Source organism: Schistocerca cancellata, chromosome 5, assembly GCF_023864275.1.
Source record: "Schistocerca cancellata isolate TAMUIC-IGC-003103 chromosome 5, iqSchCanc2.1, whole genome shotgun sequence".
NCBI classification, from domain to species: Eukaryota; Metazoa; Arthropoda; class Insecta; order Orthoptera; family Acrididae; genus Schistocerca; species Schistocerca cancellata.
In genome coordinates, this window is record NC_064630.1 from 425,669,756 (window position 1) to 425,695,617 (window position 25,862).

The 25,862-nt window shown below is 38.2% G+C and overlaps 1 protein-coding gene across 5 annotated transcripts in view; it reads right to left on the reverse strand.

The window, feature by feature from the left end:
- Positions 1-25,862, reverse strand: part of LOC126187940 (uncharacterized) — a 257,980-nt gene that overhangs the window by 67,046 nt on the left and 165,072 nt on the right. The window contains exon 8 of one of the 5 annotated variants that reach the window (XM_049929309.1): positions 23,948-24,074. The exons of 3 other annotated variants lie outside the window; for them this stretch is intronic. In XM_049929309.1, coding sequence (XP_049785266.1) covers positions 23,993-24,074 — 82 coding nt within the window. In that variant the 3' untranslated portion in view covers positions 23,948-23,992. Of the gene's footprint in view, positions 1-16,148; positions 16,281-23,947; positions 24,075-25,862 lie in introns of those variants that run through there. One more of the 5 variants, XM_049929308.1, reaches the window with a different exon arrangement.

The following is a 25,862-nucleotide window of genomic DNA, read 5'->3' on the forward strand; positions in this document are numbered from 1 at the left end:
TGGTTCAGATGTAATGTATTGTACACTTTCGGCCACAACACAAAATTGCTTGAAATTATCAGTCCCTTTCCCTCTTAATTTTAACATTTTTTTAGAAAAGCTTTTCAAAGTAAATGAGGTCTTTCAATTGAAGCAGGAGCTCAAAATACCTATATACTGACAATTAATTTTACTTGAAAGATGATGTTTTAATAACTGTTAATTAAGTAAAACAACACAAAGGACACATGAATAACTCTTATAACAATTTGCATAGAAACAATCTGATTTCAGTTTTTAATTCTGTGATCAAATGGAATCATATGAAATACATCACGATTACACTGTTTGATTTTTATTTTGATTTTTTTCCAATGATTTTTGTTTTTGTATGGTTTCCACACCTTTCAACCAGATACAATCAATATATTAAAAACATGATTTGCATGTGATCAGAAGCAAAAATTAGTGAGATATTCCAAATGCCATTTGGATGCACTAAATAATCCATATAATTAGTCATTAATATAACTTAAATTTACGTGATAACTAATTTGATTCCTAAAACACATTGTAATTCTGATGCAGGGCTTGTATAAAGCCATGGTAATAAAATCACTGACTAGAATAAAAGCAGCAGCCTTAGCGGAAGGAAGGAAGATTAGGGTTTACATTCTAGTCAACTTCAAGTTCATTGGAGATGGAGTAAACGCTCTGAGTCTTCAAGGGAGGGGAGGGAAATCATCCATGCCCTTTTCGAATGAATCACCCCAGCATTTTCCTGTAGTGATTTCAGGAAACCACAGAAAACATAAATCTGGATTGAACCGTTGTCCTCCCAAATGCCAGTCCAGTGTGCTAACCACGGCGTCACCTCGCTTGGTGCCTCAGGTAAAGTGGGGCCCTTAGGCATTTGTGATGACAGTCTTGACACAATATTAATGACTGTAGGTAGCAAATGCATTGATAGATACATATGTGTGCATGTTTCCAAGATGGTGCAGTACTATTTTTACATAGGGTGAAGGTTGCATCACTGAGGTATCATGATATTTCAGTACATTAATTTTATGTTATTGTTTATGTACAGAACAATGATAATAAACAAACATTATTCATAATTTTTATTTGTTATTTATAAAACAATAAAGCACCTCAATCAACACATGAAGCCATTAACTTGCAACTCTGGACAACAAATGACTATAAGATAAGAATATCCATGGGAGTTGTTTATTTGGGAATCTACATGAATTAATGCCTTTTAAAATAAACTCTAGGTTGATCTCAATCCTTTTGGTTGAAACTGAAAGATCTTGCCAAGTGACTGCCCTTCTGAACTCTAGGAGTTTTGGAAAATATGATTTAGCAGAAGGAAAGCATAAATCCCTCAAATTCAGTAAGGGTATTTTCCCCCCCATGAACCATGGACCTTGCCGTTGGTGGGGAGGCTTGCGTGCCTCAGCGATACAGATGGCCGTACCGTAGGTGCAACCACAACGGAGGGGTATCTGTTGAGAGGCCAGACAAACATGTGGTTCCTGAAGAGGGGCAGCAGCCTTTTCAGTAGTTGCAGGGGCAACAGTCTGGATGATTGACTGATCTGGCCTTGTAACATTAACCAAAACGGCCTTGCTGTGCTGGTACTGCGAACGGCTGAAAGCAAGGGGAAACTACAGCCGTAATTTTTCCCGATGACATGCAGCTCTACTGTATGATTAAATGATGATGGCGCCCTCTTGGGTAAAATATTCCGGAGGTAAAATAGTCCCCCATTCGGATCTCCGGGCAGGGACTACTCAGGAGGACATCGTTATCAGGAGAAAGAAAACTGGCGTTCTAAGGAACGGAAAGTGGAATGTCAGATCCCTTAATCGGGCAGGTAGGTTAGAAAATTTAAAAAGGGAAATGGATAGGTTAAAGTTAGATATAGTAGGAATTAGTGAAGTTCGATGGTAGGAGGAACAAGACTTTTGGTCAGGTGATTACAGGGTTATAAATACAAAATCAAATAGGGGTAATGCAGGAGTAGGTTTAATAATGAATAAAAAAATAGGAGTGCGGGTTAGCTACTACAAACAGCATAGTGAACGCATTATTGTGGCCAAGATAGACACAAAGCCCATGCCTACTACAGTAGTACAAGTTTATATGCCAACTACCTCTGCAGATGATGAAGAAATAGATGAAATGTATGACGAGATAAAAGAAATTATTCAGGTAGTGAAGGGAGACGAAAATTTAATAGTCATGGGTGACTGGAATTCGTCAGTAGGAAAAGGGAGAGAAGGAAACATAGTAGGTGAATATGGATTGGGGGGAAGAAATGAAAGAGGAAGCAGCCTTGTAGAATTTTGCACAGAGCACGACTTAATCATAGCCAACACTTGGTTCAAGAATCATAAAAGAAGGTTGTATACCTGGAAGAATCCTGGAGATAATAAAAGGTATCAGATAGATTATATAATGGTAAGACAGAGATTTAGGAACCAGGTTTTAAATTGTAAAACATTTCCTGGGGCAGATGTGGACTCTGACCACAATCTATTGGTTATGAACTGCAGATTGAAACTGAAGAAACTGCAAAAAGGTGGGAATTTAAGGAGATGGGACCTGGATAAACTGAAAGAACCAGAGGTTGTAGAGAGTTTCAGGGAGAGCATAAGGGAACAATTGACAGGAATGGGGGAAAGAAATACAGTAGAAGAAGAATGGGTAGCTCTGAGGGATGAAGTAGTGAAGGCAGCAGAGGATCAAGTAGGTAAAAAGACGAGGGCTAATAGAAATCCTTGGGTAACAGAAGAAATATTGAATTTAATTGATGAAAGGAGAAAATATAAAAATGCAGTAAATGAAGCAGGCAAAAAGGAATACAAACGTCTCAAAAATGATATCGACAGGAAGTGCAAAATGGCTAAGCAGGGATGGCTAGAGGACAAATGTACGGATGTAGAGGCTTGTCTCACTAGGGGTAAGATAGATACTGCCTACAGGAAAATTAGAGAGACCTTTGGAGATAAGAGAACCACTTGTATGAATATCAAGAGCTCAGATGGCAACCCAGTTCTAAGCAAAGAAGGGAAGGCAGAAAGGTGGAAGGAGTATATAGAGGGTTTATATAAGGGCGATGTACTTGAGGACAATATTATGGAAATGGAAGAGGATGTAGATGAAGACGAAATGGGAGATAAGATACTGTGTGAAGAGTTTGACAGAGCACTGAAAGACCTGAGTCGAAACAAGGCTCCGGGAGTAGACAACATTCCATTTGAACTACTGATGGCTTCGGGAGAGCCAGTCATGACAAAACTCTACCATCTGGTGAGCACGATGTATGAGACAGGCGAAATACCCTCAGACTTCAAGATGAATATAATAATTCCAATCCCAAAGAAAGCAGGTGTTGACAGATGTGAAAATTACCGAACTATCAGTTTAATAAGTCACAGCTGCAAAATACTAACGCAAATTCTGTACAGACGAATGGAAAAACTGGTAGAAGCCGACCTCGGGGAAGATCAGTTTGGATTCCGTAGAAATGTTGGAACACGTGAGGTAATACTGACCTTACGACTTATCTTAGAAGAAAGATTAAGAAAAGGCAAACCTACGTTTCTAGCATTTGTAGACTTAGAGAAAGCTTTTGACAATGTTAACTGGAATACTCTCTTTCAAATTCTGAAGGTGGCAGGGGTAAAATACAGGGAGCGAAAGGCTATTTACAGTTTGTACAGAAACCAGATGGCAGTTATAAGAGTCGAGGGGCATGAAAGGGAAGCAGTGGTTGGGAAAGGAGTAAGACAGGGTTGTAGCCTCTCCCCGATGTTATTTAATCTGTATATTGAGCAAGCAGTAAAGGAAACAAAAGAAAAATTCGGGGTAGGTATTAAAATTCATGGAGAAGAAATAAAAACTTTGAGGTTCGCCGATGACATTGTAATTCTGTCAGAGACAACAAAGGACTTGGAAGAGCAGTTGAACGGAATGGACAGTGTCTTGAAAGGAGGATATAAGATGAACATCAACAAAAGCAAAACCAGGATAATGGAATGTAGTCAAATTAAGTCGAGTTATGCTGAGGGAATTAGATTAGGAAATGAGACACTTAAAGTAGTAAAGGAGTTTTGCTATTTAGGGAGTAATATAACCGATGATGGTCGAAGTAGAGAGAATATAAAATGTAGACTGGCAATGGCAAGGAAAGCGTTTCTCAAGAAGAGGAATTTGTTAACATCGAGTATAGATTTAAGCGTCAGGAAGTCATTTCTGATAGTATTTGTATGGAGTGTAGCCATGTATGGAAGTGAAACATGGACGGTAAATAGTTTGGACAAGAAGAGAATAGAAGCTTTCGAAATGTGGTGCTACAGAAGAATGCTGAAGATAAGGTGGGTAGATCACGTAACTAATGAGGAGGTATTGAATAGGATTGGGGAGAAGAGAAGTTTGTGGCACAACTTGACTAGAAGAAGGGATCGGTTGGTAGGACATGTTTTGAGGCATCAAGGGATCACAAATTTAGCATTGGAGGGCAGTGTGGAGGGTAAAAATCGTAGAGGGAGACCAAGAGATGAATGCACTAAGCAGATTCAGAAGGATGTAGGTTGCAGTAGATACTGGGAGATGAAGAAGCTTGCACAGGATAGAGTAGCATGGTGAGCTGCATCAAACCAGTCTCAGGACTGAAGACCACAACAACAACAACATATTGTAAGTTGCAGAGATACAATGTCCATTGACAAAGCCGAACTGTAAAAATAATAGAAAGCATAATAAAAGAGAGTGAATGGGGAGTTGCAGAAGGCTGCCACTTTCATTCTAACGTTCAAGTTTAACTGTAGTTCCCAAATGCTACAAGCATAGATTCATTTGACTGAAGATAACCAGTCCCATGCAGTGTTGAAAGTGTCAACAATATTGTCACATCACTGTAGGATAATGGCAAGGTAACAAGCAATAAATACAGGAAACACCCATGAAGCAGGATCATTGTGCTCAATGGCAGACTCCTGTTTAATCTGCTCGAGTTATCACCCTGTTTGGAGTAGGAGTTATCCAGTGCTCCTACAAGAAAATTCACGAAATTAAAGTGACAAGAAGATTCCTAATACTGAGTCAAAAAAGAATATAAGGACCTGAAGCCTCTTGTTTTCTCATCTTCCTCTGCTTACACTCTGAGAAAAGCTGTAGTAGAAGTCTGTGCTGTCACACAAACACATATAGTAGATATTGTCACAAGCATGTTTAAATGGAAATGAACAAGCATTAATAACCATGTTGCTAAACCTCCAAATACGGCTAGTCCAGTTTCAGCAGAGGTCACTGCCAAGCTGTAAAGACAACCTACAACCACAAAGCTAGGCACACAAAGCAGTTCAACCTTATGTAAATGGACTGCATCACAACACTAGGACAAACCCATACCTGAGGAAGTCAAAATCCAAAGAAATCTAGCATGAAACCATCAAACAGAAGGTGGTTTGTATTAACCAATGTAGATAAACCTGAAATGGAATTGGATGCATTTGTTGATGAAGCAGGTGATCACCCTACTTCTCCTGTCAATGCCCGACATGCATAACCAGAAATGAGGGGTACAAAAAAAGAAATCCCCCTCTGAGAAATGGCTTTTATACTCCAATCAAATGTGAGTTTCTTCAGAATAGATTTGGAAGGAGTAAAGCTTTTAAGATAAAAAAGTCTATGTATACAAGAGATGCATTTCAAACCTGCAGTCAACCATGTGCTCAAATGCTACGCCATCTGCCTGAAGGATGATACACGTGGCAAGGGTGGCAAGGTTGGCTACTCCTTTTCTCATCCTCAGAGTTTAATGTCTGTCATATGCAGTGGGGATCTACACACACTTGTCCCAGGGGCGGAGTCGTGGAGAGGTTTCTCTTTTCAAAAGATGTCTGTCTCCTCAACACAGGGAAAGTAACACATTTCAGCAATGCAAACAGATCATACACAGCCAATGGCCTGTCACTGATCTATCACATTACGTGATATTGCCCTTAGGGATATGGTGGAGGATTTGTACTCTAGTAAACATTTTCCTATTTGGATCCACTTACCAAATGCATCAGCACCTGTGACTGAGCCAATAATTGTTAAGCAAAGCCAACTAGATGCTTTATAGCAATCTGGCTGTAATCCAAAATAAATACAGCAATCAGGACATGGTAAAACATGTAACGCTTGTCATTCACAGGGCTTCTGCTGTCTCTATCACAAAGACATCCATTAAACCTGGCAGACAACCAGTCCCATTATGAGGCAAGGAATGTCATTTAGCTATCAGGGACAGGTGAGCAGCATTATGAATGTTGCAGTTTAGCACATCTGCTGACAATCTCACAGACTTTTTTGATTCCTTGGACAAAAGCTCAGTGCATTATAGAGAGTAAACAAAAGTGATGACAATAATTTTTATAGTCTATGAGGGAAGATCAGAAAGTAATGCACCATCATCTTATTACCAGAAAGTTAAATAGATTTTAAAAAAATACAAATGAACTTACATCTTTTAGCTACTTTTCTACATAGTCACCAACGTTTTCAACACATTTCAATATGTCCTGTTCATAAAAATCCATTTGGTTAGATTACAGCTACCTGTGGACTACCGATTTCACTTCCACATCCGTCACAAAGCACTGGCCAGCCAGGAATTTCTTCATGGGACCGAGCAGGTGAAAGTCCGATGGTGCAAGGTCCAGACTGTATGGTAGATGCTGGAGTACCTTCCACCCAAATTTGGCAATTCTCTCACAAACAGGAGCAGCAATAGGGGGGTGAGAATTGTCAAGAAGCAGTATGACACTGTCAGAATTAATGTGTTGGCATTTGTCAGAAGGAGCACGATGCGAACTTAACTGAAGTTTTAATGTAGGCTGCAGCAGTCACTGTGTTCCTGTCTGCAGCAAGTCCACAGTCAATAACACACCATGCATATCCCAGAATACTGTCACAAGCACTTTCCTAGCAGACTGTGTCACTTTGAAATTTTTTCTTACTGGCGAACCAGCATGTTTCCACTCCTCAGAGGCCTACTTGGTTTCGGGTGTGTAGTGGTATGCCCATGATTCATCACCAATGATGATTTCTTTCAGAAAGTCATACTGTTCTGTGGTGTAACATGTTACGTGATCCAGGTTTGTCATTATTCGCTGGCCCTTGTGGTTGTCTGTCAGGTTCTTAGGCGTCCAAGAAGCACTAACTTTACACTAATTAACAATATCATACACTGGATCACAGAAAATGTTGAACTGCTGTGAAAAGGTTTGCAGTTGTACACATTGATTGTTCAAAATTGCTGCCTCAATGGCTCTGACATTCTGTGGGGTTGCAGCTGTTTCCGGCCTTCTAGAGCAGTTCACACAGCCCTCTTTGAAGAATGATTACCACCTGGAGACATTGCTATGGTAAATACAATCAACCCCATACACACCTCACATGACCCTGTGAATTAAACATACTTTATGCCCTTTGACCCACAAATATTGAAGTACACTTCACTGCTCTTCACAAGTTGATGACAGTAGTATGCATCACATGTTTGTTTCATACTTCAGGTTTCTCTCGCTGGAGCTGCACATGAAGACAAGATATCCTCTGTAGCATAAAGTTCAAACTCTATCACTGTGAAATTTCAACATTCCAGCTGCAATATCATGGAAGAAAATAATTATTGTGTGTTACTTTCCAATCCTCCCTCATATTAATGATTTTCCATCATCAGCAATGATATGGAGGTTGATGAGAAAAATTATTGGGAAAGATAACACGCACATTGCAGTGGCCATACAGGGCAAAGGTACACTAAGCATTACAACACAACCTATAGCCTAGACAGTGGTGAAATACTAAAAAAAAAGTACATCTATTGCCTATGAAGACTGCATTCCAATTCAGAAGGAAGTAGCAAGTAGCTGAGAGCACATGGCTTGACTTTATCTCCAGTAATGCTTAAGAGCACAAAAATAATGCCCCTTTTGTATGGAGGAATTACAGCACATGTATCTGCAAGCCCACAATACAATGCAAGGACTAGACAAAGGGCACTACAACATGTTACAGCATTTGAATACAGAGTCTAAGAACTGGCCTCCTATACTTTTTAAAATAAACTGGTCTGACGGACAGTGGCCAATTCTTGGAGGGAAGCAATCATGAACCTCCCTACTGAAACCCAACAAGGACTGCACCAAAGCAAGCTGTTATTTCAGTACAGCACTTATCAGCTGTACAGGGGAGTATGGTTTCTAGAAACAAGAAAACTCCTCAGTCATCTTCAGTGTGGCTTCCTTAGGTACAATCTATACTCCACAATCATCTAATACTTCTCAGAGCAGCAATAAAAGAGTCTTCTTTGCGTAGGCAGCACCAGATAGGAATACTTGTTTATGTTGAAATGGACTATGTCTCTACATGGAGATAAAATATTGTCTGACAACTGTATGAATGGGACTTTTAGGGTTGTTCTCTTCCCATTATAGAGAGATTCTCACTATTATGAAGGTATTTTAGTTTCAGAATTTGAAATGTATTTTCAGACTGGCACACTATGGAGTGTGGCATTCCTCATGGGACTGTGATAGTCTTTCTGCAATAGCCACTGATAGTACAGTCTGAGGAGCCCTATCTGATACAACCTTTCTGTTGACAATTTTTAGTCTTTTGTTCATTTTCTTGTCCTGAATCTAACATTAAGAAGACTAGAACTGTGAGCCAAAAACAAAGGGTTCAATTTTTCACCAGATACATGTGTATTTGTATCAATTGTTATAGTATATGTAAAGTTTTAAATCAACCTGAATTGCAACTTGGGGATACCACTCTTAGTTTTAAGGAATCTATTACATCTCAGGGCCTCATCTTCAATGAGAAACTCCTTTCATTGCAACACCTGAAGCACCTCAAAGAAAAAACTCTGAAACTGCCTTACAAGGAGATACAAAAGGCAGCAGATACACCCATTGTTATTTCACAGAGCCATTGTTTAGCCACAGTTGGATTATGGCTAGGATCACAATTCTACATGAATTTAGGCTTTGACACAGAGCTGTATGTAATCATTAAAGCATTGGAACAGATCAGGCACACCAGATGAAACAACTGTGTACTGCTCTGATTCACTAGGTGCCCTACAGACCATTATCAAATGCACCCAGCAGACATGGTGATATGTAAGTACCAGACACACTTTAGACACTACGGCATTAGGGGAAGAAAGTATCATTCTGCTGGGTACAGGCCATCAGGGAATACTGGAAGATGAGCAAGCTAACACGGCAGAAAGGGATGCATCAGGGTGTATATGTGGATGAGGAAAAAAAAAAATTTCTGGATTTTTCCCAGATTTCCTGCTTAAAAATACACTTTCTCCCAGATGAAAATACACTTTTTCCATGTTAAGTAACATTACACCTTTCCCCGAAAGTGTAAAACTTATCAATCCTTTCAATGGTTGTGGTTTTATACACCAGCGTAGAATTTCACGGCACTTTAGGTAATGAAACTCAGGGGAAAAACACGTTTTGGAAAGATATCTGATGTGCACCCACGACCGACCTCATTTGAGCTCTTCTGTCAGGAGAGTTAATTTGGAGTTGGAACGGCTACTTGGATCTGGTGCAGGGTCACACATTGGTGTGGTTTCTGTTGATTCACTCTCTAGGTGGGACTATACTAGACATGGCCTACACCTCAACAAGAAAGGGAAGGGTAAACTGGCTGGGGTGATAGCAGGAAATTTAAAGGGGGGAGGAACTACATCTCATGATGGAAACTCTTTTTTAGTGTAAGATCAGTGTCCAGTGTGAAACTCAGCCAGACAAGTACTAAAGATGTTAAAAAAGTTCAATATACTCACAAAAGTAAAGTGATGTAAATGTTAGTATATTTCATCAAAATATTGGGGGATTGAAGAATAAAATTGATGAGCTTCTGCTTTGTTTAGAAGATATAAAAACTGAGAATGTAATAGATGTACTATGCCTGTCTGAGCATCACATTGTCACTGATAAGCAAAAGGTTAGCATCAATGGGTACAAATTAGCTGCACATGTAAGGAGAGATAATATGATGAGAGGAGGAGTTGCCATATATGTCAAAAGCTTCCACAGTGTAAAAAATTTAGAAACTAAAACAATTTGCGTAGAGCAACATATGGAAGCATGTGCCACTGAACTAAAACTAAATGATGGCACTCTCATAATTGTAACAGTGTACAGGTCCCCCTCAGGGAATTTCCAGCTATTTCTAGAAAACTTGGATGCTTTGTTGTGCTATCTGTCAGACAGGGGGATTATCATTTGTGGGGATTTCAATGTTGATTCCCTGAAAGAGTGTAATAGGAAGAATGACCTTGTAGTATTACTCAGTTCTTTCAATTTGAGCTCCGCCATTGATTTTCCTACTCAGGTAATAAAGAACAGCAGGACATTGATAGATAACTTTTTTATAGACCAAGATAAGTTTAAGGACATAAATGCTTATCCTGTTGAGAATGGTCTTTCAGATCATGGTGCACAGCTAGTTACAGTACATGACATAGCTCCATGCAGTATATCAAATCAGAATTTCAAAGCAGTGCGTTCAATTAACAATATAAATATTGCAAACTTTACGGAAAGCCTAAAGCAGCTAGACTGGGATGAAGTGTATAAGGAACCCGATGCAAACTTGAAATATAACTTATTTCACGATAGATTTTTAAGGGTATTTGAAAATGGTTTTCCCAAGAAAATAGTTAAACATAATTCCAAGAAAACATATAAAAAACCTTGGCTAACTAAAGGAATAAGAATATCTTGCAACTGTAAAAGAGAACCGTATCTAACAGCAAGAGGGAGTGCTGACCCCGAAATTGTTCAATATTATAAAAACTATTGTGCAGTACTAAGAAAATTTATTAAAAAGTCCAGAAGCATGTGTATCATGTCTGAGATCAGTAACTCTGATAATAAAATTAAAGCAATTTGGAATATTATTGAAAGGGAAACAGGGCAACCAAGAGCACAGGAAGACTTTAGTGCCATAAAACTGAATGACAAGTGTACTAACAAACAATCAGAAATTTAAAATATTTTCAATAATCATTTTTTAAATGTTGTGGAGAAAATAGGATCTAGATCTTCACTAGAAGAGGCAAGGCTTCTAATAGAAGAGGCCATGCCTGTGCAGTTTGAAACAACTGTATTTCCACCAACCTCTCCCTCTGAAATCAGTAAAACAATAAACTCACTAAAAAGTAAAAACTCTTACGGAATTGATGGCATTTCCACCAAGGAACTTAAAGCTTGTTCCCCACAGATAAGTAGGATTGTCAGCCACGTATGTAATAGCTCTTTGGAGCAGGGTGTTTTCCCCGATAGACTGAAATATGCCATTGTAAAACCATTGCATAAAAAGGGGGATACGTCGGATGTCAACAACTATTGCCCAATCTCTCTTCTGACAGCTCTATCAAAAATTTTTGAGAAAGTAATGTATTCAAGAATATCTTCCCATATTTGTAAAAATAAAGTACTAACAAAATGTAAGTTTGGTTTTCAGAAAGGCTTTTCAACAGAAAATGCTATATACGCTTTCACTGATCAAATATTAAATGCTCTGAATAACCGGACATCACCCATTGGTATTTTTGTGATCTCTCAAAGGCCTTTGATTGTGTAAATCATGGAATTCTTTTAGATAAGCTAAATCATTATGGTTTGAGAGGGGCAGTGCACAAATGGTTTAATTCATACTTAAGTGGAAGAATGCAGAAAGTTGAAATAAGTGGCTCATGTAATGTTAAAACAACAGCTGATTCCTCAAACTGGGGGGCTATCAAGTACGGGGTCCCACAGGATTCGGTCTTCGGTCCTTTACTGTTCTTGATATACATTAATGACTTACCATTCCACATTGATTTAGATGCAAAGTTAGTTCGTTTTGCTGATGATACAAGTATAGTAATAACATTCAAAAACCAAGAACTAAGTGTTGTAATTGTAAATGATGTTTTTCATAAAATTATTAAGTGGTTCTCAGCAAACAGACTCTCTTTAAATTTTGATAAAACACAGTATATACAGTTCTGTACAGTAAATGACACAACTCCAGTAATAAATATAGACTTTGAACAGAAGTCTGTAGCTAAGGTAGAATTTTCAAAATTTTTAGGTGTGTCCATTGATGAGAGGTTAAACTGGAAGCAACACATTGATGGTCTGCTGAAACGTCTGAGTTCAGCTACGTATGCTATTAGGGTTATTGCAAATTTTGGTGATAAGAATCTCAGTAAATTAGCTTACTATGCCTACTTTCATTCACTGCTTTCATATGGCATCATATTCTGGGGTAATTCATCATTGAGTAGAAAAGTATTCATTGCTCAAAAACGTGTAATCAGAATAATTGCTGGAGCCCACCCACAGTCATCCCGCAGACATCTATTTAAGGATCTAGGGATCATCACAGTAACCTCACAGTATATATATTCACTTACGAAATTTGTTGTTAATAATCCAACCCAGTTCAATAGTAATAGCAGTGTGCATAGCTGTAACACCAGGAGAAAGGATGATCTTCACTATGCAGGGTTAAATCTGACTTTGGCACAGAAAGGGGTAAATTATGCTGCCACAAAAGTCTTTGGTCACCTACCAAACAGCATCAAAAGCCTGACAGATAGCCAACCAACATTTAAAAATAAATTAAAAGAATTTCTAGATGACAACTCCTTCTACTCAATGGCTGAATTTTTAGATATAAATTAAGGAAAAGGGGGGGGAGGGGGGGAGGGGAAGAATAAAACCAACTTAAACATTAGTGTCATGCAATATTTTGTGTAATGTAATATCTTGTACAGAAATATTTTATTAACCTGACACGTTCCACATCATTACGAAGTATTCATGATCTATGGAACAAGTATTAATCTAATCTAATACACTGCATATTTTCGTATTACAAAAGTATAAATACGAATTCCACCAAACACCGCATGTTACTTTCCGAAGGATTGAAATCAAGATTGCGATGCACTTTTGTAAGCCAGTCGTAGCTCATGTCAAGCCATCTCACCAGCCGATGACAGTGGATATTTGGAGCATAGGACACGTGATGTAGTTAGCCAATAGTGACATCACTGTTAAGCAGCACAAACACACAAATAGAAGAAGGTATTGGTTTAAATTAATATACATAGCGTTGCTACAAGAAAAGAAAAGCTTTCACGTATAATGTTGGATTAATAAGCTGCAAGAAAAGCTAAGCTTTCACACATAATGTTGATCTTTTTTGCATGTGTTACACTTTAAGATACATCACACAAATGTGCCAGTAAAATTTTTAACAACGACATAAATGTCTCATCTTCTGGGCTCAAAAATATTCTAAATGGTTCTCCTTAAAGATTTGATTTTTGAATGAGAGTCAAACGCCCTGTGATTTAAGAAATTCATTGGACATCTTCGCGCACAGAGTACATCTTGTGTAAAAGAAAATTTACTTTACTTGAAAGTAATGCTTTTCAAACAACCATTTGGAAAATGGTTACAAGAATTTTCTGATTTCTCTACAGACAGAAGAGTTATTCATTGCAATGTGCACAACAAAGACATAAGTAAAACGTTAACCTTTTATCCATTATGCCCGCTCAGAGAGAGAGTGATGCCACTGTTTTTCTTGAGTTAATTTAAACCAGGCACATGTGAATGCAAAAATATTGTTTCTAAGTCCTTACTGTAAGTTAATTTTGCTAAGTAGATCACATACATAAATTCTTCCACAAAGTATTTCTCATTTCTTATTGTTTTTAGGAACGTTCTGAAAAGAGGTTGCATTTAACTCAACATATTGCAGGGATTCAACACTAGGCAAAGCTAAAAAAATCAATCAAACTTGAAACAAACGTTTGTAACTAAACCAAATGCAACAAACAAAAATGAATTTTACCTTGCCCTGTGTCGAGCCACTGTTGCAGCAAACATACCCTTCAATGCACTAGAAAACAGCCAATTCAAAAATTTAGAAAACAGCGAGTTCAAAAATTTTCTAGGGAAATACTGTCACCACAGCATTGCACCAGAATCCACATTGAGAAAGAACTATTTAGATACTTTATACGAAAATACATTGAGCAGGACAAGGGAAGATACAGGCGATTAAGACACGTGAATCTCTCCAGAATGAGATTTTCACTCTGCAATGGAGTGTGCGCTGATATGAAACTTACTGGCAGATGAAAACTGTGTATCAGACTGAGACTTGAACTCGGGACCTTTGTCTTTCGTGGGCAAGTGCTCTACCATCTGAGCCACCCAAGCACGACTCACGACCCGTCCACATGTGGATCTCTGTCGATGAGACAATCGACAGACAAGTTTGAAATATTGCTAATTTTATTGTTGAAATCAAACAATGGAAAATCCGGGAGGAATGTAACAATACCGGAGAAGGAAAGTTGCTACTCACCATATAGCGGAGATGATGCTGAGTCGCGATAGGCACAACAAAAAGATTCACACAATTAAAGCTTTCGGCCATTAAGGCCTTTGTCAGCAGTAGACACACACACACACACACACACACACACACACACACACACACACACACAGTAGACACACACACACACACACACACACACAGTAGACACACACACACACACACACACACACACACACACACACACGTGCGTGGTTTCAGCTCTCTGAGACTGCAGTCGTGTGTGTGTGTGTGTGTGTGTGTGTGTGTGTGTGTGTGTGTGTGTCTACTGCTGACAAAGGGCTTAATGGCTGAAAGCATCTCCGCTATATGGTGAGTAGCAACTTTCCATCTCTGCCTCATCTGATCTGCAGCAAGAAGCTGAAAAAGACTAACCAGGAAACAATTGCTCACTTTGTTAATAAAGCCCTCAAATTACTTTTCCCTGAACAGTCTAGATGAAAACAAAGTACTTGTAATCTACACTGATGCAGCCACATACATGACTGCTGCTGTTAAATTGTTGAAAGTATTTTATCCAGTCTTGCTCCATATCACATGTCTTGCCCATGCCATCAATCATGTAGCTGAGATGAAATGTCTCTAATTTCCACATGTAAATAAGCTAGTTTAAACCATCAAAAAGGTTTTTGCTAAAGCACCTACAAGAATCCAGTAATTTAGTGAGGAACTTCCCAATGTGCCACTTCCACCAGAACCCATACTTACTCGTTGGGGAACATGGCTAGAGGCCATGGAATATTACAGCGAACATTTGGAAGACATTATGAACATTGTTCTTAAATTGCGGGAGGAGGCAGTGAGCATCACTTCAGCTAAATATCTTGTAAAGGATCCAACAATTTGCAATGACATTGCATACATAAAAATCTCATTACGCATTTTTGGTCCGTATTATTAAATCTCTGTAGTGTTAAGGGAAACCAGTCTACACACAACTGCGACTGATAGAAAAGGTGACAGAAAAAATCAATTTGGTCCCAGATCCAATTGGTATGAAAGTTAGTGAGAAACTAAAGACAGTGCTACAAAAAAACCCAAGACTGACAACCTCTGCACATTGGTTGACTTCTTATCACGAAAATCAACATAACATGAGTGTGTGGTCCCATTGCGCCTAACACCAACATTTAAATATGCTCCGGTGACATTTATTGACATGGAACGCTCATTCTTAACATATGCTATTAACAGACAAAAGATGCAGTTTCTCAATGGAAAATCTGGAGAAATTGTTAGTTATTTACTATGACTGTAATGATGGACATGGACAATAATATAATGTGGATTTTCGTCAACCTATTTACCTTTCTAGACAATAAAATGACCGATTTTGGTCACCTATTTTCTTATTTTTATAACCAATTTTTGTAAGTAATAGAACCTACTTTAGGTACTTAATTTAAAATTTTTAGAACCTAAATGTCTGAGGTCTAGTTATAACATTCTTAAAAGGAGCATTTTATTAAAACTGTTATACAATAAAATTTCTAACAGTGGTCTCAAAGACCTGCATTACTTGAGCAGGGAGTGGGATACATATGCCAGTAACATTGCTTTCTTTTCAACCTGAACAACATCAGATAAATATTTATATTTTAATATTTCAGTTTATTATGATGATTATATTTCACTATCATCATACAGATATGTTCATTTCATTGCCAGATTTGGAATTAATGGTAATCATGAAAATGCAGTCTCATCTTTTTGTCTTTATCTTTGTAGTGCTGTTCACAGTGATGCAGTAGCCTATGTCCAGCGACCACAGGCAGATTGCAGCTGCATTATCAAAAGCCTCCCTGCAATTTATTGTTACAATTAAGAATAACTGAAATGTTAACCATTGTAATTTAACTATATAGTACATCTAAAGAAAATATTACTTGTTATCTGCCTGCTGAAGGAATTTTTTGTCTCACTATTGTAGTGTAGAGTTCATTCTTCGAGGGTCTCATTTGTCAATGCTGACAAATGAAGGCTAATTATTATTTGAAGTCAAAGCTACACAAGTAGTAAAAGAATTTTACACAGATTAGGTGCATGACCTTAGGGAAACACACTGACCATCTAGTAAAATTTTTTATATCCATTCCAATCTCATGTTACTCAAACCTTGAGTAAACTGAGGTTGAAATAAAAAATTTTAAAATTATTTAAAAGAATTTTATTTTTATCAAACCTTCCTAAGCAATATACTGCAGAAGAGTCATTCTGTTATCATGCTTTCTTTGCTCTTTACCTGTTAAGTCCAATGTGGTCACTGTCATTGAATCTTCAGATGTTGGTTAGAGAAAATAAATATGAATGAACAGTTCTAAATTCAGCACAAAAAAACACAGTAGTGGGTAGAACTGGGTCCCAAACACATCTTAGTTGGAAATCTCCATTCTAGCTTACCAAGTCATTAGTTGTTTTAATTTCAATGGCTTTCTTTATTATGCTATCACAGAATTCACTTATGATTCAAAATCAAATATATTGTCTTCATTGTGATTGTATTCGATTACTCTTAATTTATCTTTCTGCTCAAAGCAAACAAATTTGGCATGTTCTGAGTAGTGCTGAAGAATGCAACATTACATCTCCCAGGTGTACATCAGCATTGTGTCTGTCAGATGTATCACAGCATATACTTACATTGAATCGTTATGATACCAGGCGTTTATAAGTCCTACAGAACCGTTGGCCAATCCAACAAGATATCTATTCCTTTACAGTTACTGGAAGACAGTTTTGATCTAATTTTTCTTCAGAATATAATACAGCAACTACTTTTAAGTTTGTGGTGAAGGGAGACTAGAGGGATTCGAGATCAGACTTTTATTTATTTATTTATTTATTTATTTTTTAAATTGTGCCAACATCTACCTGACCATTCCTTAATGGTGGGGAGATAAAATGAAATGTGTGTGTGTGTGTGTGTGTGTGTGTGTGTGTGTGTGTGTGTGTGTGTGTGTGTGTGTGATAAATTTTTGAAAATACCACAATATATCCATAAAAAAAGAAAATTTGATGATATAATATTATGAAAAGGATTGACTGCTACTCACTGTCAAGATGACACATTGAGTTGCAGACAGCATGATGGAAAGATTCTTAGATATTAGCCTTCAGCTGAAGACTTCTGTAGAAAACAGAAATGTGAACACATTCACACAAACAAGCACATGCCACACACCCATGACCGCTATATCTCTATCCACTCTGGCCTCAGGCCTACTACATCTAATCAAATAGATCAGAAAGACAGCTATTACCATCCAGAAAGCTGCTGACTCTTCAGTTATACTAAAGAACTGTTTTTTTTAATGTCCTATTGGTAGTTTAACATTTACTTGATTACACTGGAATTTAAAAAAAAAAATAATAATTACTTACCTCTTTAAACACTGAGTGCTGAACACAGTATTTTACAACTTGTTAAGCAGTTCTAGAACAAACACTGCTACTTGCAATGCAGCTAACAGAACTTTTCGGTTTTTGAATTGAGGTATTCTGATAATTTGTAGACAGAGTAGTTCATGAGGTATGTTTTTCACTTTCTTTTGAACCGGTTAGGATTCCAAAATTCTTGCTTCATGTTAGAAGGAAGGCTGTTGAACACGACTGCATTATAGTACGCGTCTCCATTCTGGACCCAAAACAAGAGTGAAAAGGCAACATGATAATTTTGTTTGCTCCTTAAATTGTGATTGTGTACCCCTCAGTGTAGCTGAAACTGATTTTCAGAGACAGTAACAAAAACCATTTGGAATAAAATTTATTAAGAAATGAGCGTAGGAATTTCACAGTCCGTAAAAACCATTTTGCAAGATGTGCAGTTATCAACTTTACACAATTTTCTCATTGATCACTTCTGTTGAATAAACAGGTTATTTACTTTAGGTGCACTCTCAAAAAGATAACTGCATATGACAACACAAATTACAAATATGGGAAGTCAATCAACATTCTTGCCTTTATGTTAACACATTGAGAGATGCTTCTAAGAGCAAAAATTCTTGATTAGAGTACGTATCTGTTGATTCATTTCTACTGATTATACAACTGGACCACACAGGGTATTTTATTTAGTGTGTGACCACTAATATATACCTTTGGTGTTAGGAGGTTATTTTTGCTTGTTTCAAATTGTATAATATCATCCCTTCTGAGATTAAGACACCTTTCTTAGATTAAGACATCAACTATTAACTGTGAATGACTTTGAAGCCTCTTCAGCAATCATCTTGGCTGTGTCTGCTAAGGCTGCATTCTGACAGTTGATCAGTATGTTTGTGTCATCAGAAAACAAAGTTTTGGAACCACCCTTTGCAGTCTCTGGGAGATCATGGCGGCTGCAGTGTAACATGTGTTAAGTTCGGCTCGCGAAATTTAGTTGAATTCGAAGGTGTTCTCGCAGGTGGTGTTGTCTAGTACCAGAGGAAATTGTGTAAACAACAGTGTTCTGTGCAGTAGTGCTATTTTTTTTTCTGTGCTCCACCAACATCTTCGAGAAAATGGTAAACAGAAGAGTCAACAGCAGCGTGTTCAGCAGCGGGGAAGCAGCAGGTGCTGCGGGCTCGCTCTTGGCGGAAGGTGTGGCCGCGGTTTCCGGTATAGCGGAGCTGGTCCGCTCTGAGGTAAACGCTGCGCTTCACAATAAAAACAATCTCGATCTGATAGCAGGCACTATATCAGATACTGTAACGGCAGCAATATTGGCCAAAATGCATGAAACTGTTGAGGCCAATACTGTCCAAATTACAGCACTAAAAAAGTCTGTGTCTGAATACGAGAAAAAGGCACGAGAGTTGGAAGTGAAACTATGTGCCGCAACAGATGAGCTAGAACAGTACCAAAGACGAAATAGTCTACAACTGTTTGGAGTAGCAGAAAATAAGGAAGAAGACACAGACAACCTGCTTATACAGGTTGCACGTGAAAAATTGGGCGCTGAAGTCACCAAGGCAGACATTGACAGGAGCCATCGGGTGGGACGAAAACTACCAGGTGCTACCAAACCTCGTCCAATAATAATTAAATTTGTCTCATACCGAAAAAGGGCAGAGATCTTTACCCAGAAGAAGTAGTTAGCAAGGACAGGGCTTACAATAAGGGAAGATCTGACACACGAATGGCTAAAGATTTTAAACAGTGCCATATCCCATTTTGGTCTTCAGAATGTTGGTTCCCATGGCTTTACCCCAGATCCAAACTTTACCCCATTTCTTAAACCTCTCCAGTCCTTTTTCTTCACCCTTCTTCCTTTCCTTTCAACCCTACTGCCAGAAGAAGGAGCCACTGGCTCCAAAAGCTTGTATACGAAAAATGCATGGTGAGTAGATTTTTTATCTATCCAATTACATTATATTGCCATACCATATGATATTTCCACATCACTATCCCAATCTCTAGGCTGCTTACTCACCCATCCATCCATACTGTAAAATTTGCTCTATGGTCTGCCCTCTACCATATATTTCTGCCTCACCTCTGGCTTACCTTACAGTATTAAAGGCAGAGCAACATATGAAACTACTCTTATTTGTTTTCCAGCTGACATGTTCATTGCATGGGAGTTCCTTTATGGGAATTATCACCAAACTAATAGAATGTCTGAATGGTTACACCAACTTGCCGCCTTGGGAGTGTACAGCATCATTTGCTGAGTGTGCTAAAAAATGTGACTCAAAGGACCGATGTTCTTGGTATATCACATGGGTTATTCTGACTTTCCAACCTAGCTCCATTCTCCAGAACTGTGCAGACAGAAGCTTACTTTCAATCATATGAAGACATGCTCGAAAAATGGGTAACCCACAGTATTCAGAAATGGAGAAACATTGGGTTGTGTAAACAAGGCTGGAAAAATGTTATTTGATTCTTATTTGCTTAATGGAAATCCATGCAGTTATTGTTCATAATTTGTCATATCCTTTATATTGGAACATAACATGAAAAATAATAATTAATAAAGGAGAACAATAATATGTGAAGATTTGTCTTGTACATTATGAAACATCCACAACCACAAATTACTGTTAACTGTAGTAAAAAGTATTGTAAAAGAGAAAACTGGTGAAAACGCATCATGTATGGCTCAAGTAAATTGATTCAGTGGCCACTTTCATAGTCTGATGTCGCAGAACAGTGCATCCATTGATGAATGCAATGACCTTGAACGAATTATAGTTTTTGAATATTGTGAGTCTTTTTTCAGATTTTCATAGATGGTACTAGCCTGTTTAACATGGAAGTTCGGTTTTGCTTTTATTTCTTTAATTTTCTGACCATGTATCACCGGGCCAAGAGCATAGGGACTTGACCAATGAGAAGTGGGATTCCATACTCCTGGATGAGAGTAGATTCAGTCCAAGTCCATAATTATTCTGGGCGAACCATCGTATGGCAAAAGATGGGAAAATGTAATGCACCCATACCACTGTAAAATACTATCGTTTTGGTCATCCTGATGTTACGATGAGGAAAGGCGTAATGTTGGTAGGGGGTACTGACTTCCAAATCATTGAAAATAGTACAGTCACTGGTAATTGTTTTTGTGTCACTGTACTCCTGACCCCTTTGTGCAGCTTTTCAGGTTGTATCTGGCCCTGACTCCATTTTTATGAATGACAGTGCAGGTAAAGGAGCTCTTGAAACGGGAGTACATGTAACAAATGGACTGGCCTGCCTGTTTCCCCAACTTAACTCCCATTGAATACATGTGGGATGTGTTGGGGAGCTTGTTCACATGTATTAACGACTCTCGGCGCACAGTCATACTCTTATTGACGTAATCGCAACGAAACAGACTGACAAAGTAAGAGATGTTGGTCAAACATCGGCCCCTGGCCTCTCAGCACATGATGTAATATTCCTGGCCGACTCTGTGCAGCCCCCAAGGGTCAAATCGCGTTACATAACTTTTAGGAACATGAAATGTATTGATCTTGATGCTCTAACAGACGATTGCTCAGAAATCTCATGGCATCAAATAATCAGAGAACCTACCATCAATGGCAAAATTAATGAACTTTGTGATAAACTCACTGCCCTCTATGACAAACATGCACCTGTCCACAAAATCCGTGTAAGAAAATCTCCTGCTCCATGGCTGACAGCTGAATTACGTCAAATGATGACTAATAGGAATGCTGCCCACAGGCGTTTCAAGGCAGATCCAAAACCTGAGCTATTTGAAGAATACAGAAAGCTATGGAACAGAGTGAAACAATGCATTCGCAATGCTAAAATCAGGCACGCTCGCTCCCTTGTATGCAGCGATCTGACGCCCACGACTCTATGGAAGAATCTCCATAGCTTGGGGGTCGGAAAGGCAAAATCGGAAACTACTCTTCATGTGTCAGCTAACGAATTAAATGAATTCTTCTCTGCACCTCTGAATACCCACACGGCTGATAATTACTGTCCACAAGAATCCCCAAACAGGATAACTATCAACGATACCTTCCATCTAAAACATGTAACAACAAATACGGCAAGAAAAGCAATAATGAGAATCTCTTCTGATGCAATAGGCTACAACTGTATCAGTATAACCATGATTAAGAATGTTGCCGATATCTTAGTACCTGCCTTAACTGACATATTTAATTTTTCCCTTGTGAATGGAATATACCCCACTGCATGGAAAAGAAGCATAATTCGACCCATCCCTAAGATCGAAAACCCGCAACTGCCTAGTGATTACCGACCAATTAACATACTGCCTGCTGTTTCCAAAGCACTTGAATATATTGTTCATGACCAAATCACTGAACACTTGCATGAATTCAGCCTATATGACAAATTTCAATCCGGTTTCCGTAAACATCACAGCACAAACACTGCTCTAATTAAAGTAACTGATGACCTGAAATATGCCATTGACAATCAAAAGGCAACAATATTGATGCTATTGGACTTCGGCAAAACTTTTTACACTGTTAACTTTGACATATTGCTCAGAAAAATGCAACAGCTTAATTTCTCAGATAGTGCACTGAGATGGTTTGAAAGCTACTTAAAAGACAGACAGCAATGTGTTGTCTGCGTAAATGAAAGATCTTCCTGGAAACATGTTTCCTCGGGAGTGCCACAAGGATCAGTCTTAGGACCAGTTTTGTTTTCTTTACATGTCAACGATATTTTGTCGGTTCTGTCCTCCTGTAAATATCATTTCTATGCCGACGACCTCCAGCTCTCCCTTAGCGTCAGACCTGAAGATGTAAACACTGCAATCGCTCAGATGAATGATGATCTGTCTTTAGTAGTGACATGGGCGAAAAACCTGGGGCTTACACTAAATGCAAAAAAATTAATAAGTTCAGTTTTCCGTGAATGGCTACCTCCTATTCTGCTCGACGGTACTCCAATACCATATCAAAAAACCTGTAAGAACTTGGGTGTAACTTTGGATGAGCATCTCAACTGGGCGGAGAATACAGTCGCAGTGTGCCGAAAGACGTCTGCTTGTCTCTATGCTCTCAAAAAGTTTCGGAACATATTTCCACAGGACTTGAAACGCCAGCTCGTGCAAGCACTCGTTCTACCGAACCTCCACTATTGTGATGTCATTCAACAAGGCATGAGTAGTGAAAACAAAAGACGGCTAGAACTAACCATGAATTCCTGTGTCCGTTACACCTGCAACATTCGCCGATATGATCATGTTAGTGCTTCATACTCCGAGCTAGGGTGGCTGCAGCTGGACAAATTGCATGACTACCACACACTATATCTACTTCACCGACTCCTCGTCGCGCAAGCACCCCAGTACCTTGCTTCAGAGATTAAAAACTTGTCATGCCATCATAATCAAAACACGAGGTCACTCTTATTTGGTATCCTAACTGTGCCCACTCACAAAACAAAAACTTTTGCAAACTCCTTCTCAGTTGCTGCTGTCTGCCTCTGGAACAAACTGCCCCTTACCTTGCGCAAAATTCAATCTCCTGCTGCTTTTAAGAAGAAGTTGAAGCATTTCCTACTACCATCCTCATAACGTTCTCCACAAAATTAATTTACAATGCCAATCCTCTCATCTGTCAAATAGCAAAGCTAGCGTCTCCTATCTTGCTCCTGAGATGCCTTCCTCTTCATCTATCTCTATTAGCCACGCAATCTTCTTTTCCTTTATATTTCCTTAAATATGTTTCATCATGTGTCTCTATTCTTCTCCTCCCTTCTCTTCCTCATACTCCCTGCTGCTAGCACTCCTATCTGAAATCTTTCTCTTCAATAATGTCTAATTATAACAGTACTTATGATCTACGAATATAAACTTATATGTATGTATTTTTCCAGGTGTACCTTTCTAATTGTTTATTTCACTTTTTGTACTAGATGTAGTTTAACATGCCTACTAAAACATATGAATGTAAAATAAGTAGAATGTCTGGTTAGATGTAAGAGAGGGCCTGATGGCCCTAATCTTGCCAGGTTACATAAATCAATAAATAAATAAATCATTTACATAGCTTACGAATGAGAGGAGAGCACTACTGATCTGTGGAATCCACGTAGCATGTTACTCCATTCTCTGGTTGGGATCATGCCTGTGACGCAGTCTGTCAGAGAGCCCCTCAGCTTTCTTTTGTGAAGCTAAAACTCTAGACATGTAAGAGGGGTACAATCAGTGCCATGACATTTCAGATTGATTGTGATTACAAAAATCTATTTGGCAGAGGCTTCAGCTAGCTCACAAAAACAGGATGAGTTTTCTGGTTTAGCTCTTATAGTAGTTTTCACGAGGTTTTGTACTGCTCTCTCTGTAGGAAATACTGTACGAAATCCAAACTGATAGGCAGTTAACTAGTTCTGCTCAGTTAAATTATGCAATATTTCAACAAAGGCCACTTTCTAAAATATTTTTGGAAAGATTAGAAGGAATTAAATTGGTCTGTAATTATAGGTGGTTTGTTTATCTCCAGTTTTATAGATGGGTGTAAGTACATAATATTTAAGTTTGTCAGGAAATATAGTATATCCTTAGACATTGACGGATTACAAGAATAACTCCCGGATAATAGATCAACATAATATTTTAATATTCTGCTAGAAACACCAGACAACTATTTCTGTTTAGTGACCTGATGAATTTTGTAGGCACCTAAGGGGCTATATTTTTGAAACTAGTGTCTGCTGGTAGTACCTGCACGAGGAAATCTAATGCATCCATATTTAGTTCTTTATAAGTGGGGGAAGTTTACTGCCACTCTGAGGAAATAATGATTGAATTTGGAGGTCAATGATTTAAAAGCATCAAGATTTCTGACAGAGCTGTTGTCTGGGGCCCAATTCCCTCTGGGTCACAACTTTTGGTTGTTTGATAAGTTTAATGTTCTAAACCATTTTTGCCTTAGTCGTACAGTGTTTGATCTTTTTGAACATAACAATAGTGTGTAACTTGTTTGATCTTTTTGAACATAACAATAGTGTTTAACTTTACTTAATAACAGATCAGAAGATTTCTGACTATTATGGAGTTCCATCTCTTGACTGTGACTTGTTTTCTCAATTTTCCTTGCTCTTTGTAGCATATTATACTTTAAACTCTGGAGTTATCAATTCCCTGTCTTTGTTCTTCTTTGTTTTATCCTTTTTTGTGTTTGCTTTATAAATTTATTCATAGTGTCCTGTGTGTAATGCCTCATTAAACAAAATGATTGGGTGATCCTTTATGGCTCTTTGACATTTTCTTCTAAGACCTGAACATGACTGCTTAGACCATTTCATTGTTAACATTTTACCATCTTTGTCAAATAAACAATTCATTATTGTTTGAAGAGATTTTGGGATTGCAACCTATCATCATAAACTTCATTCCACAATTTTTCAACTGGACACCTGAAGATGACAGGCAGGTTCCACTTGAAATATCATGGAATGAAGTTTACGACAACCAGCTGCAATCCTGAAATCTCTTCGCACACTTAATTCGCTGGGAAAATTTTAAAGTTCACAATTCATTATTGGTTTTACAGCTAAATCACTGCCAGTTGTTGGGTTTAAAACCAAATGGGTGTTACACTGTATCCTTCAACACTCATTGGAAATTTCATAATGGCAAAAAAATCCAATGCTGGATATTAACAATCAGATGCCCTCAATCAGTATTGTCTAACAAAAAAAAAAAAAAAAAAAAAAAAATTATAGTCTCCAAGAACAAGAGATCTCCAGAAAATTCTACACAGCCTTATTAAAATTGTCTACAATTGCTTTACGAAGTTTAAGATGACACCTGCTGGTACCCTGTGAACTACCAGTAACTCAGAGGAAATGCAAAAATCAAAAGCACAAATATGGGAAACAATGAAGTTAGAGGAAGATCTGAAGGAGTTCACACACAGACAAGATGAGAAAGCAACCAAAGAAAAAGACTCTCTCTCTCTCTCTCT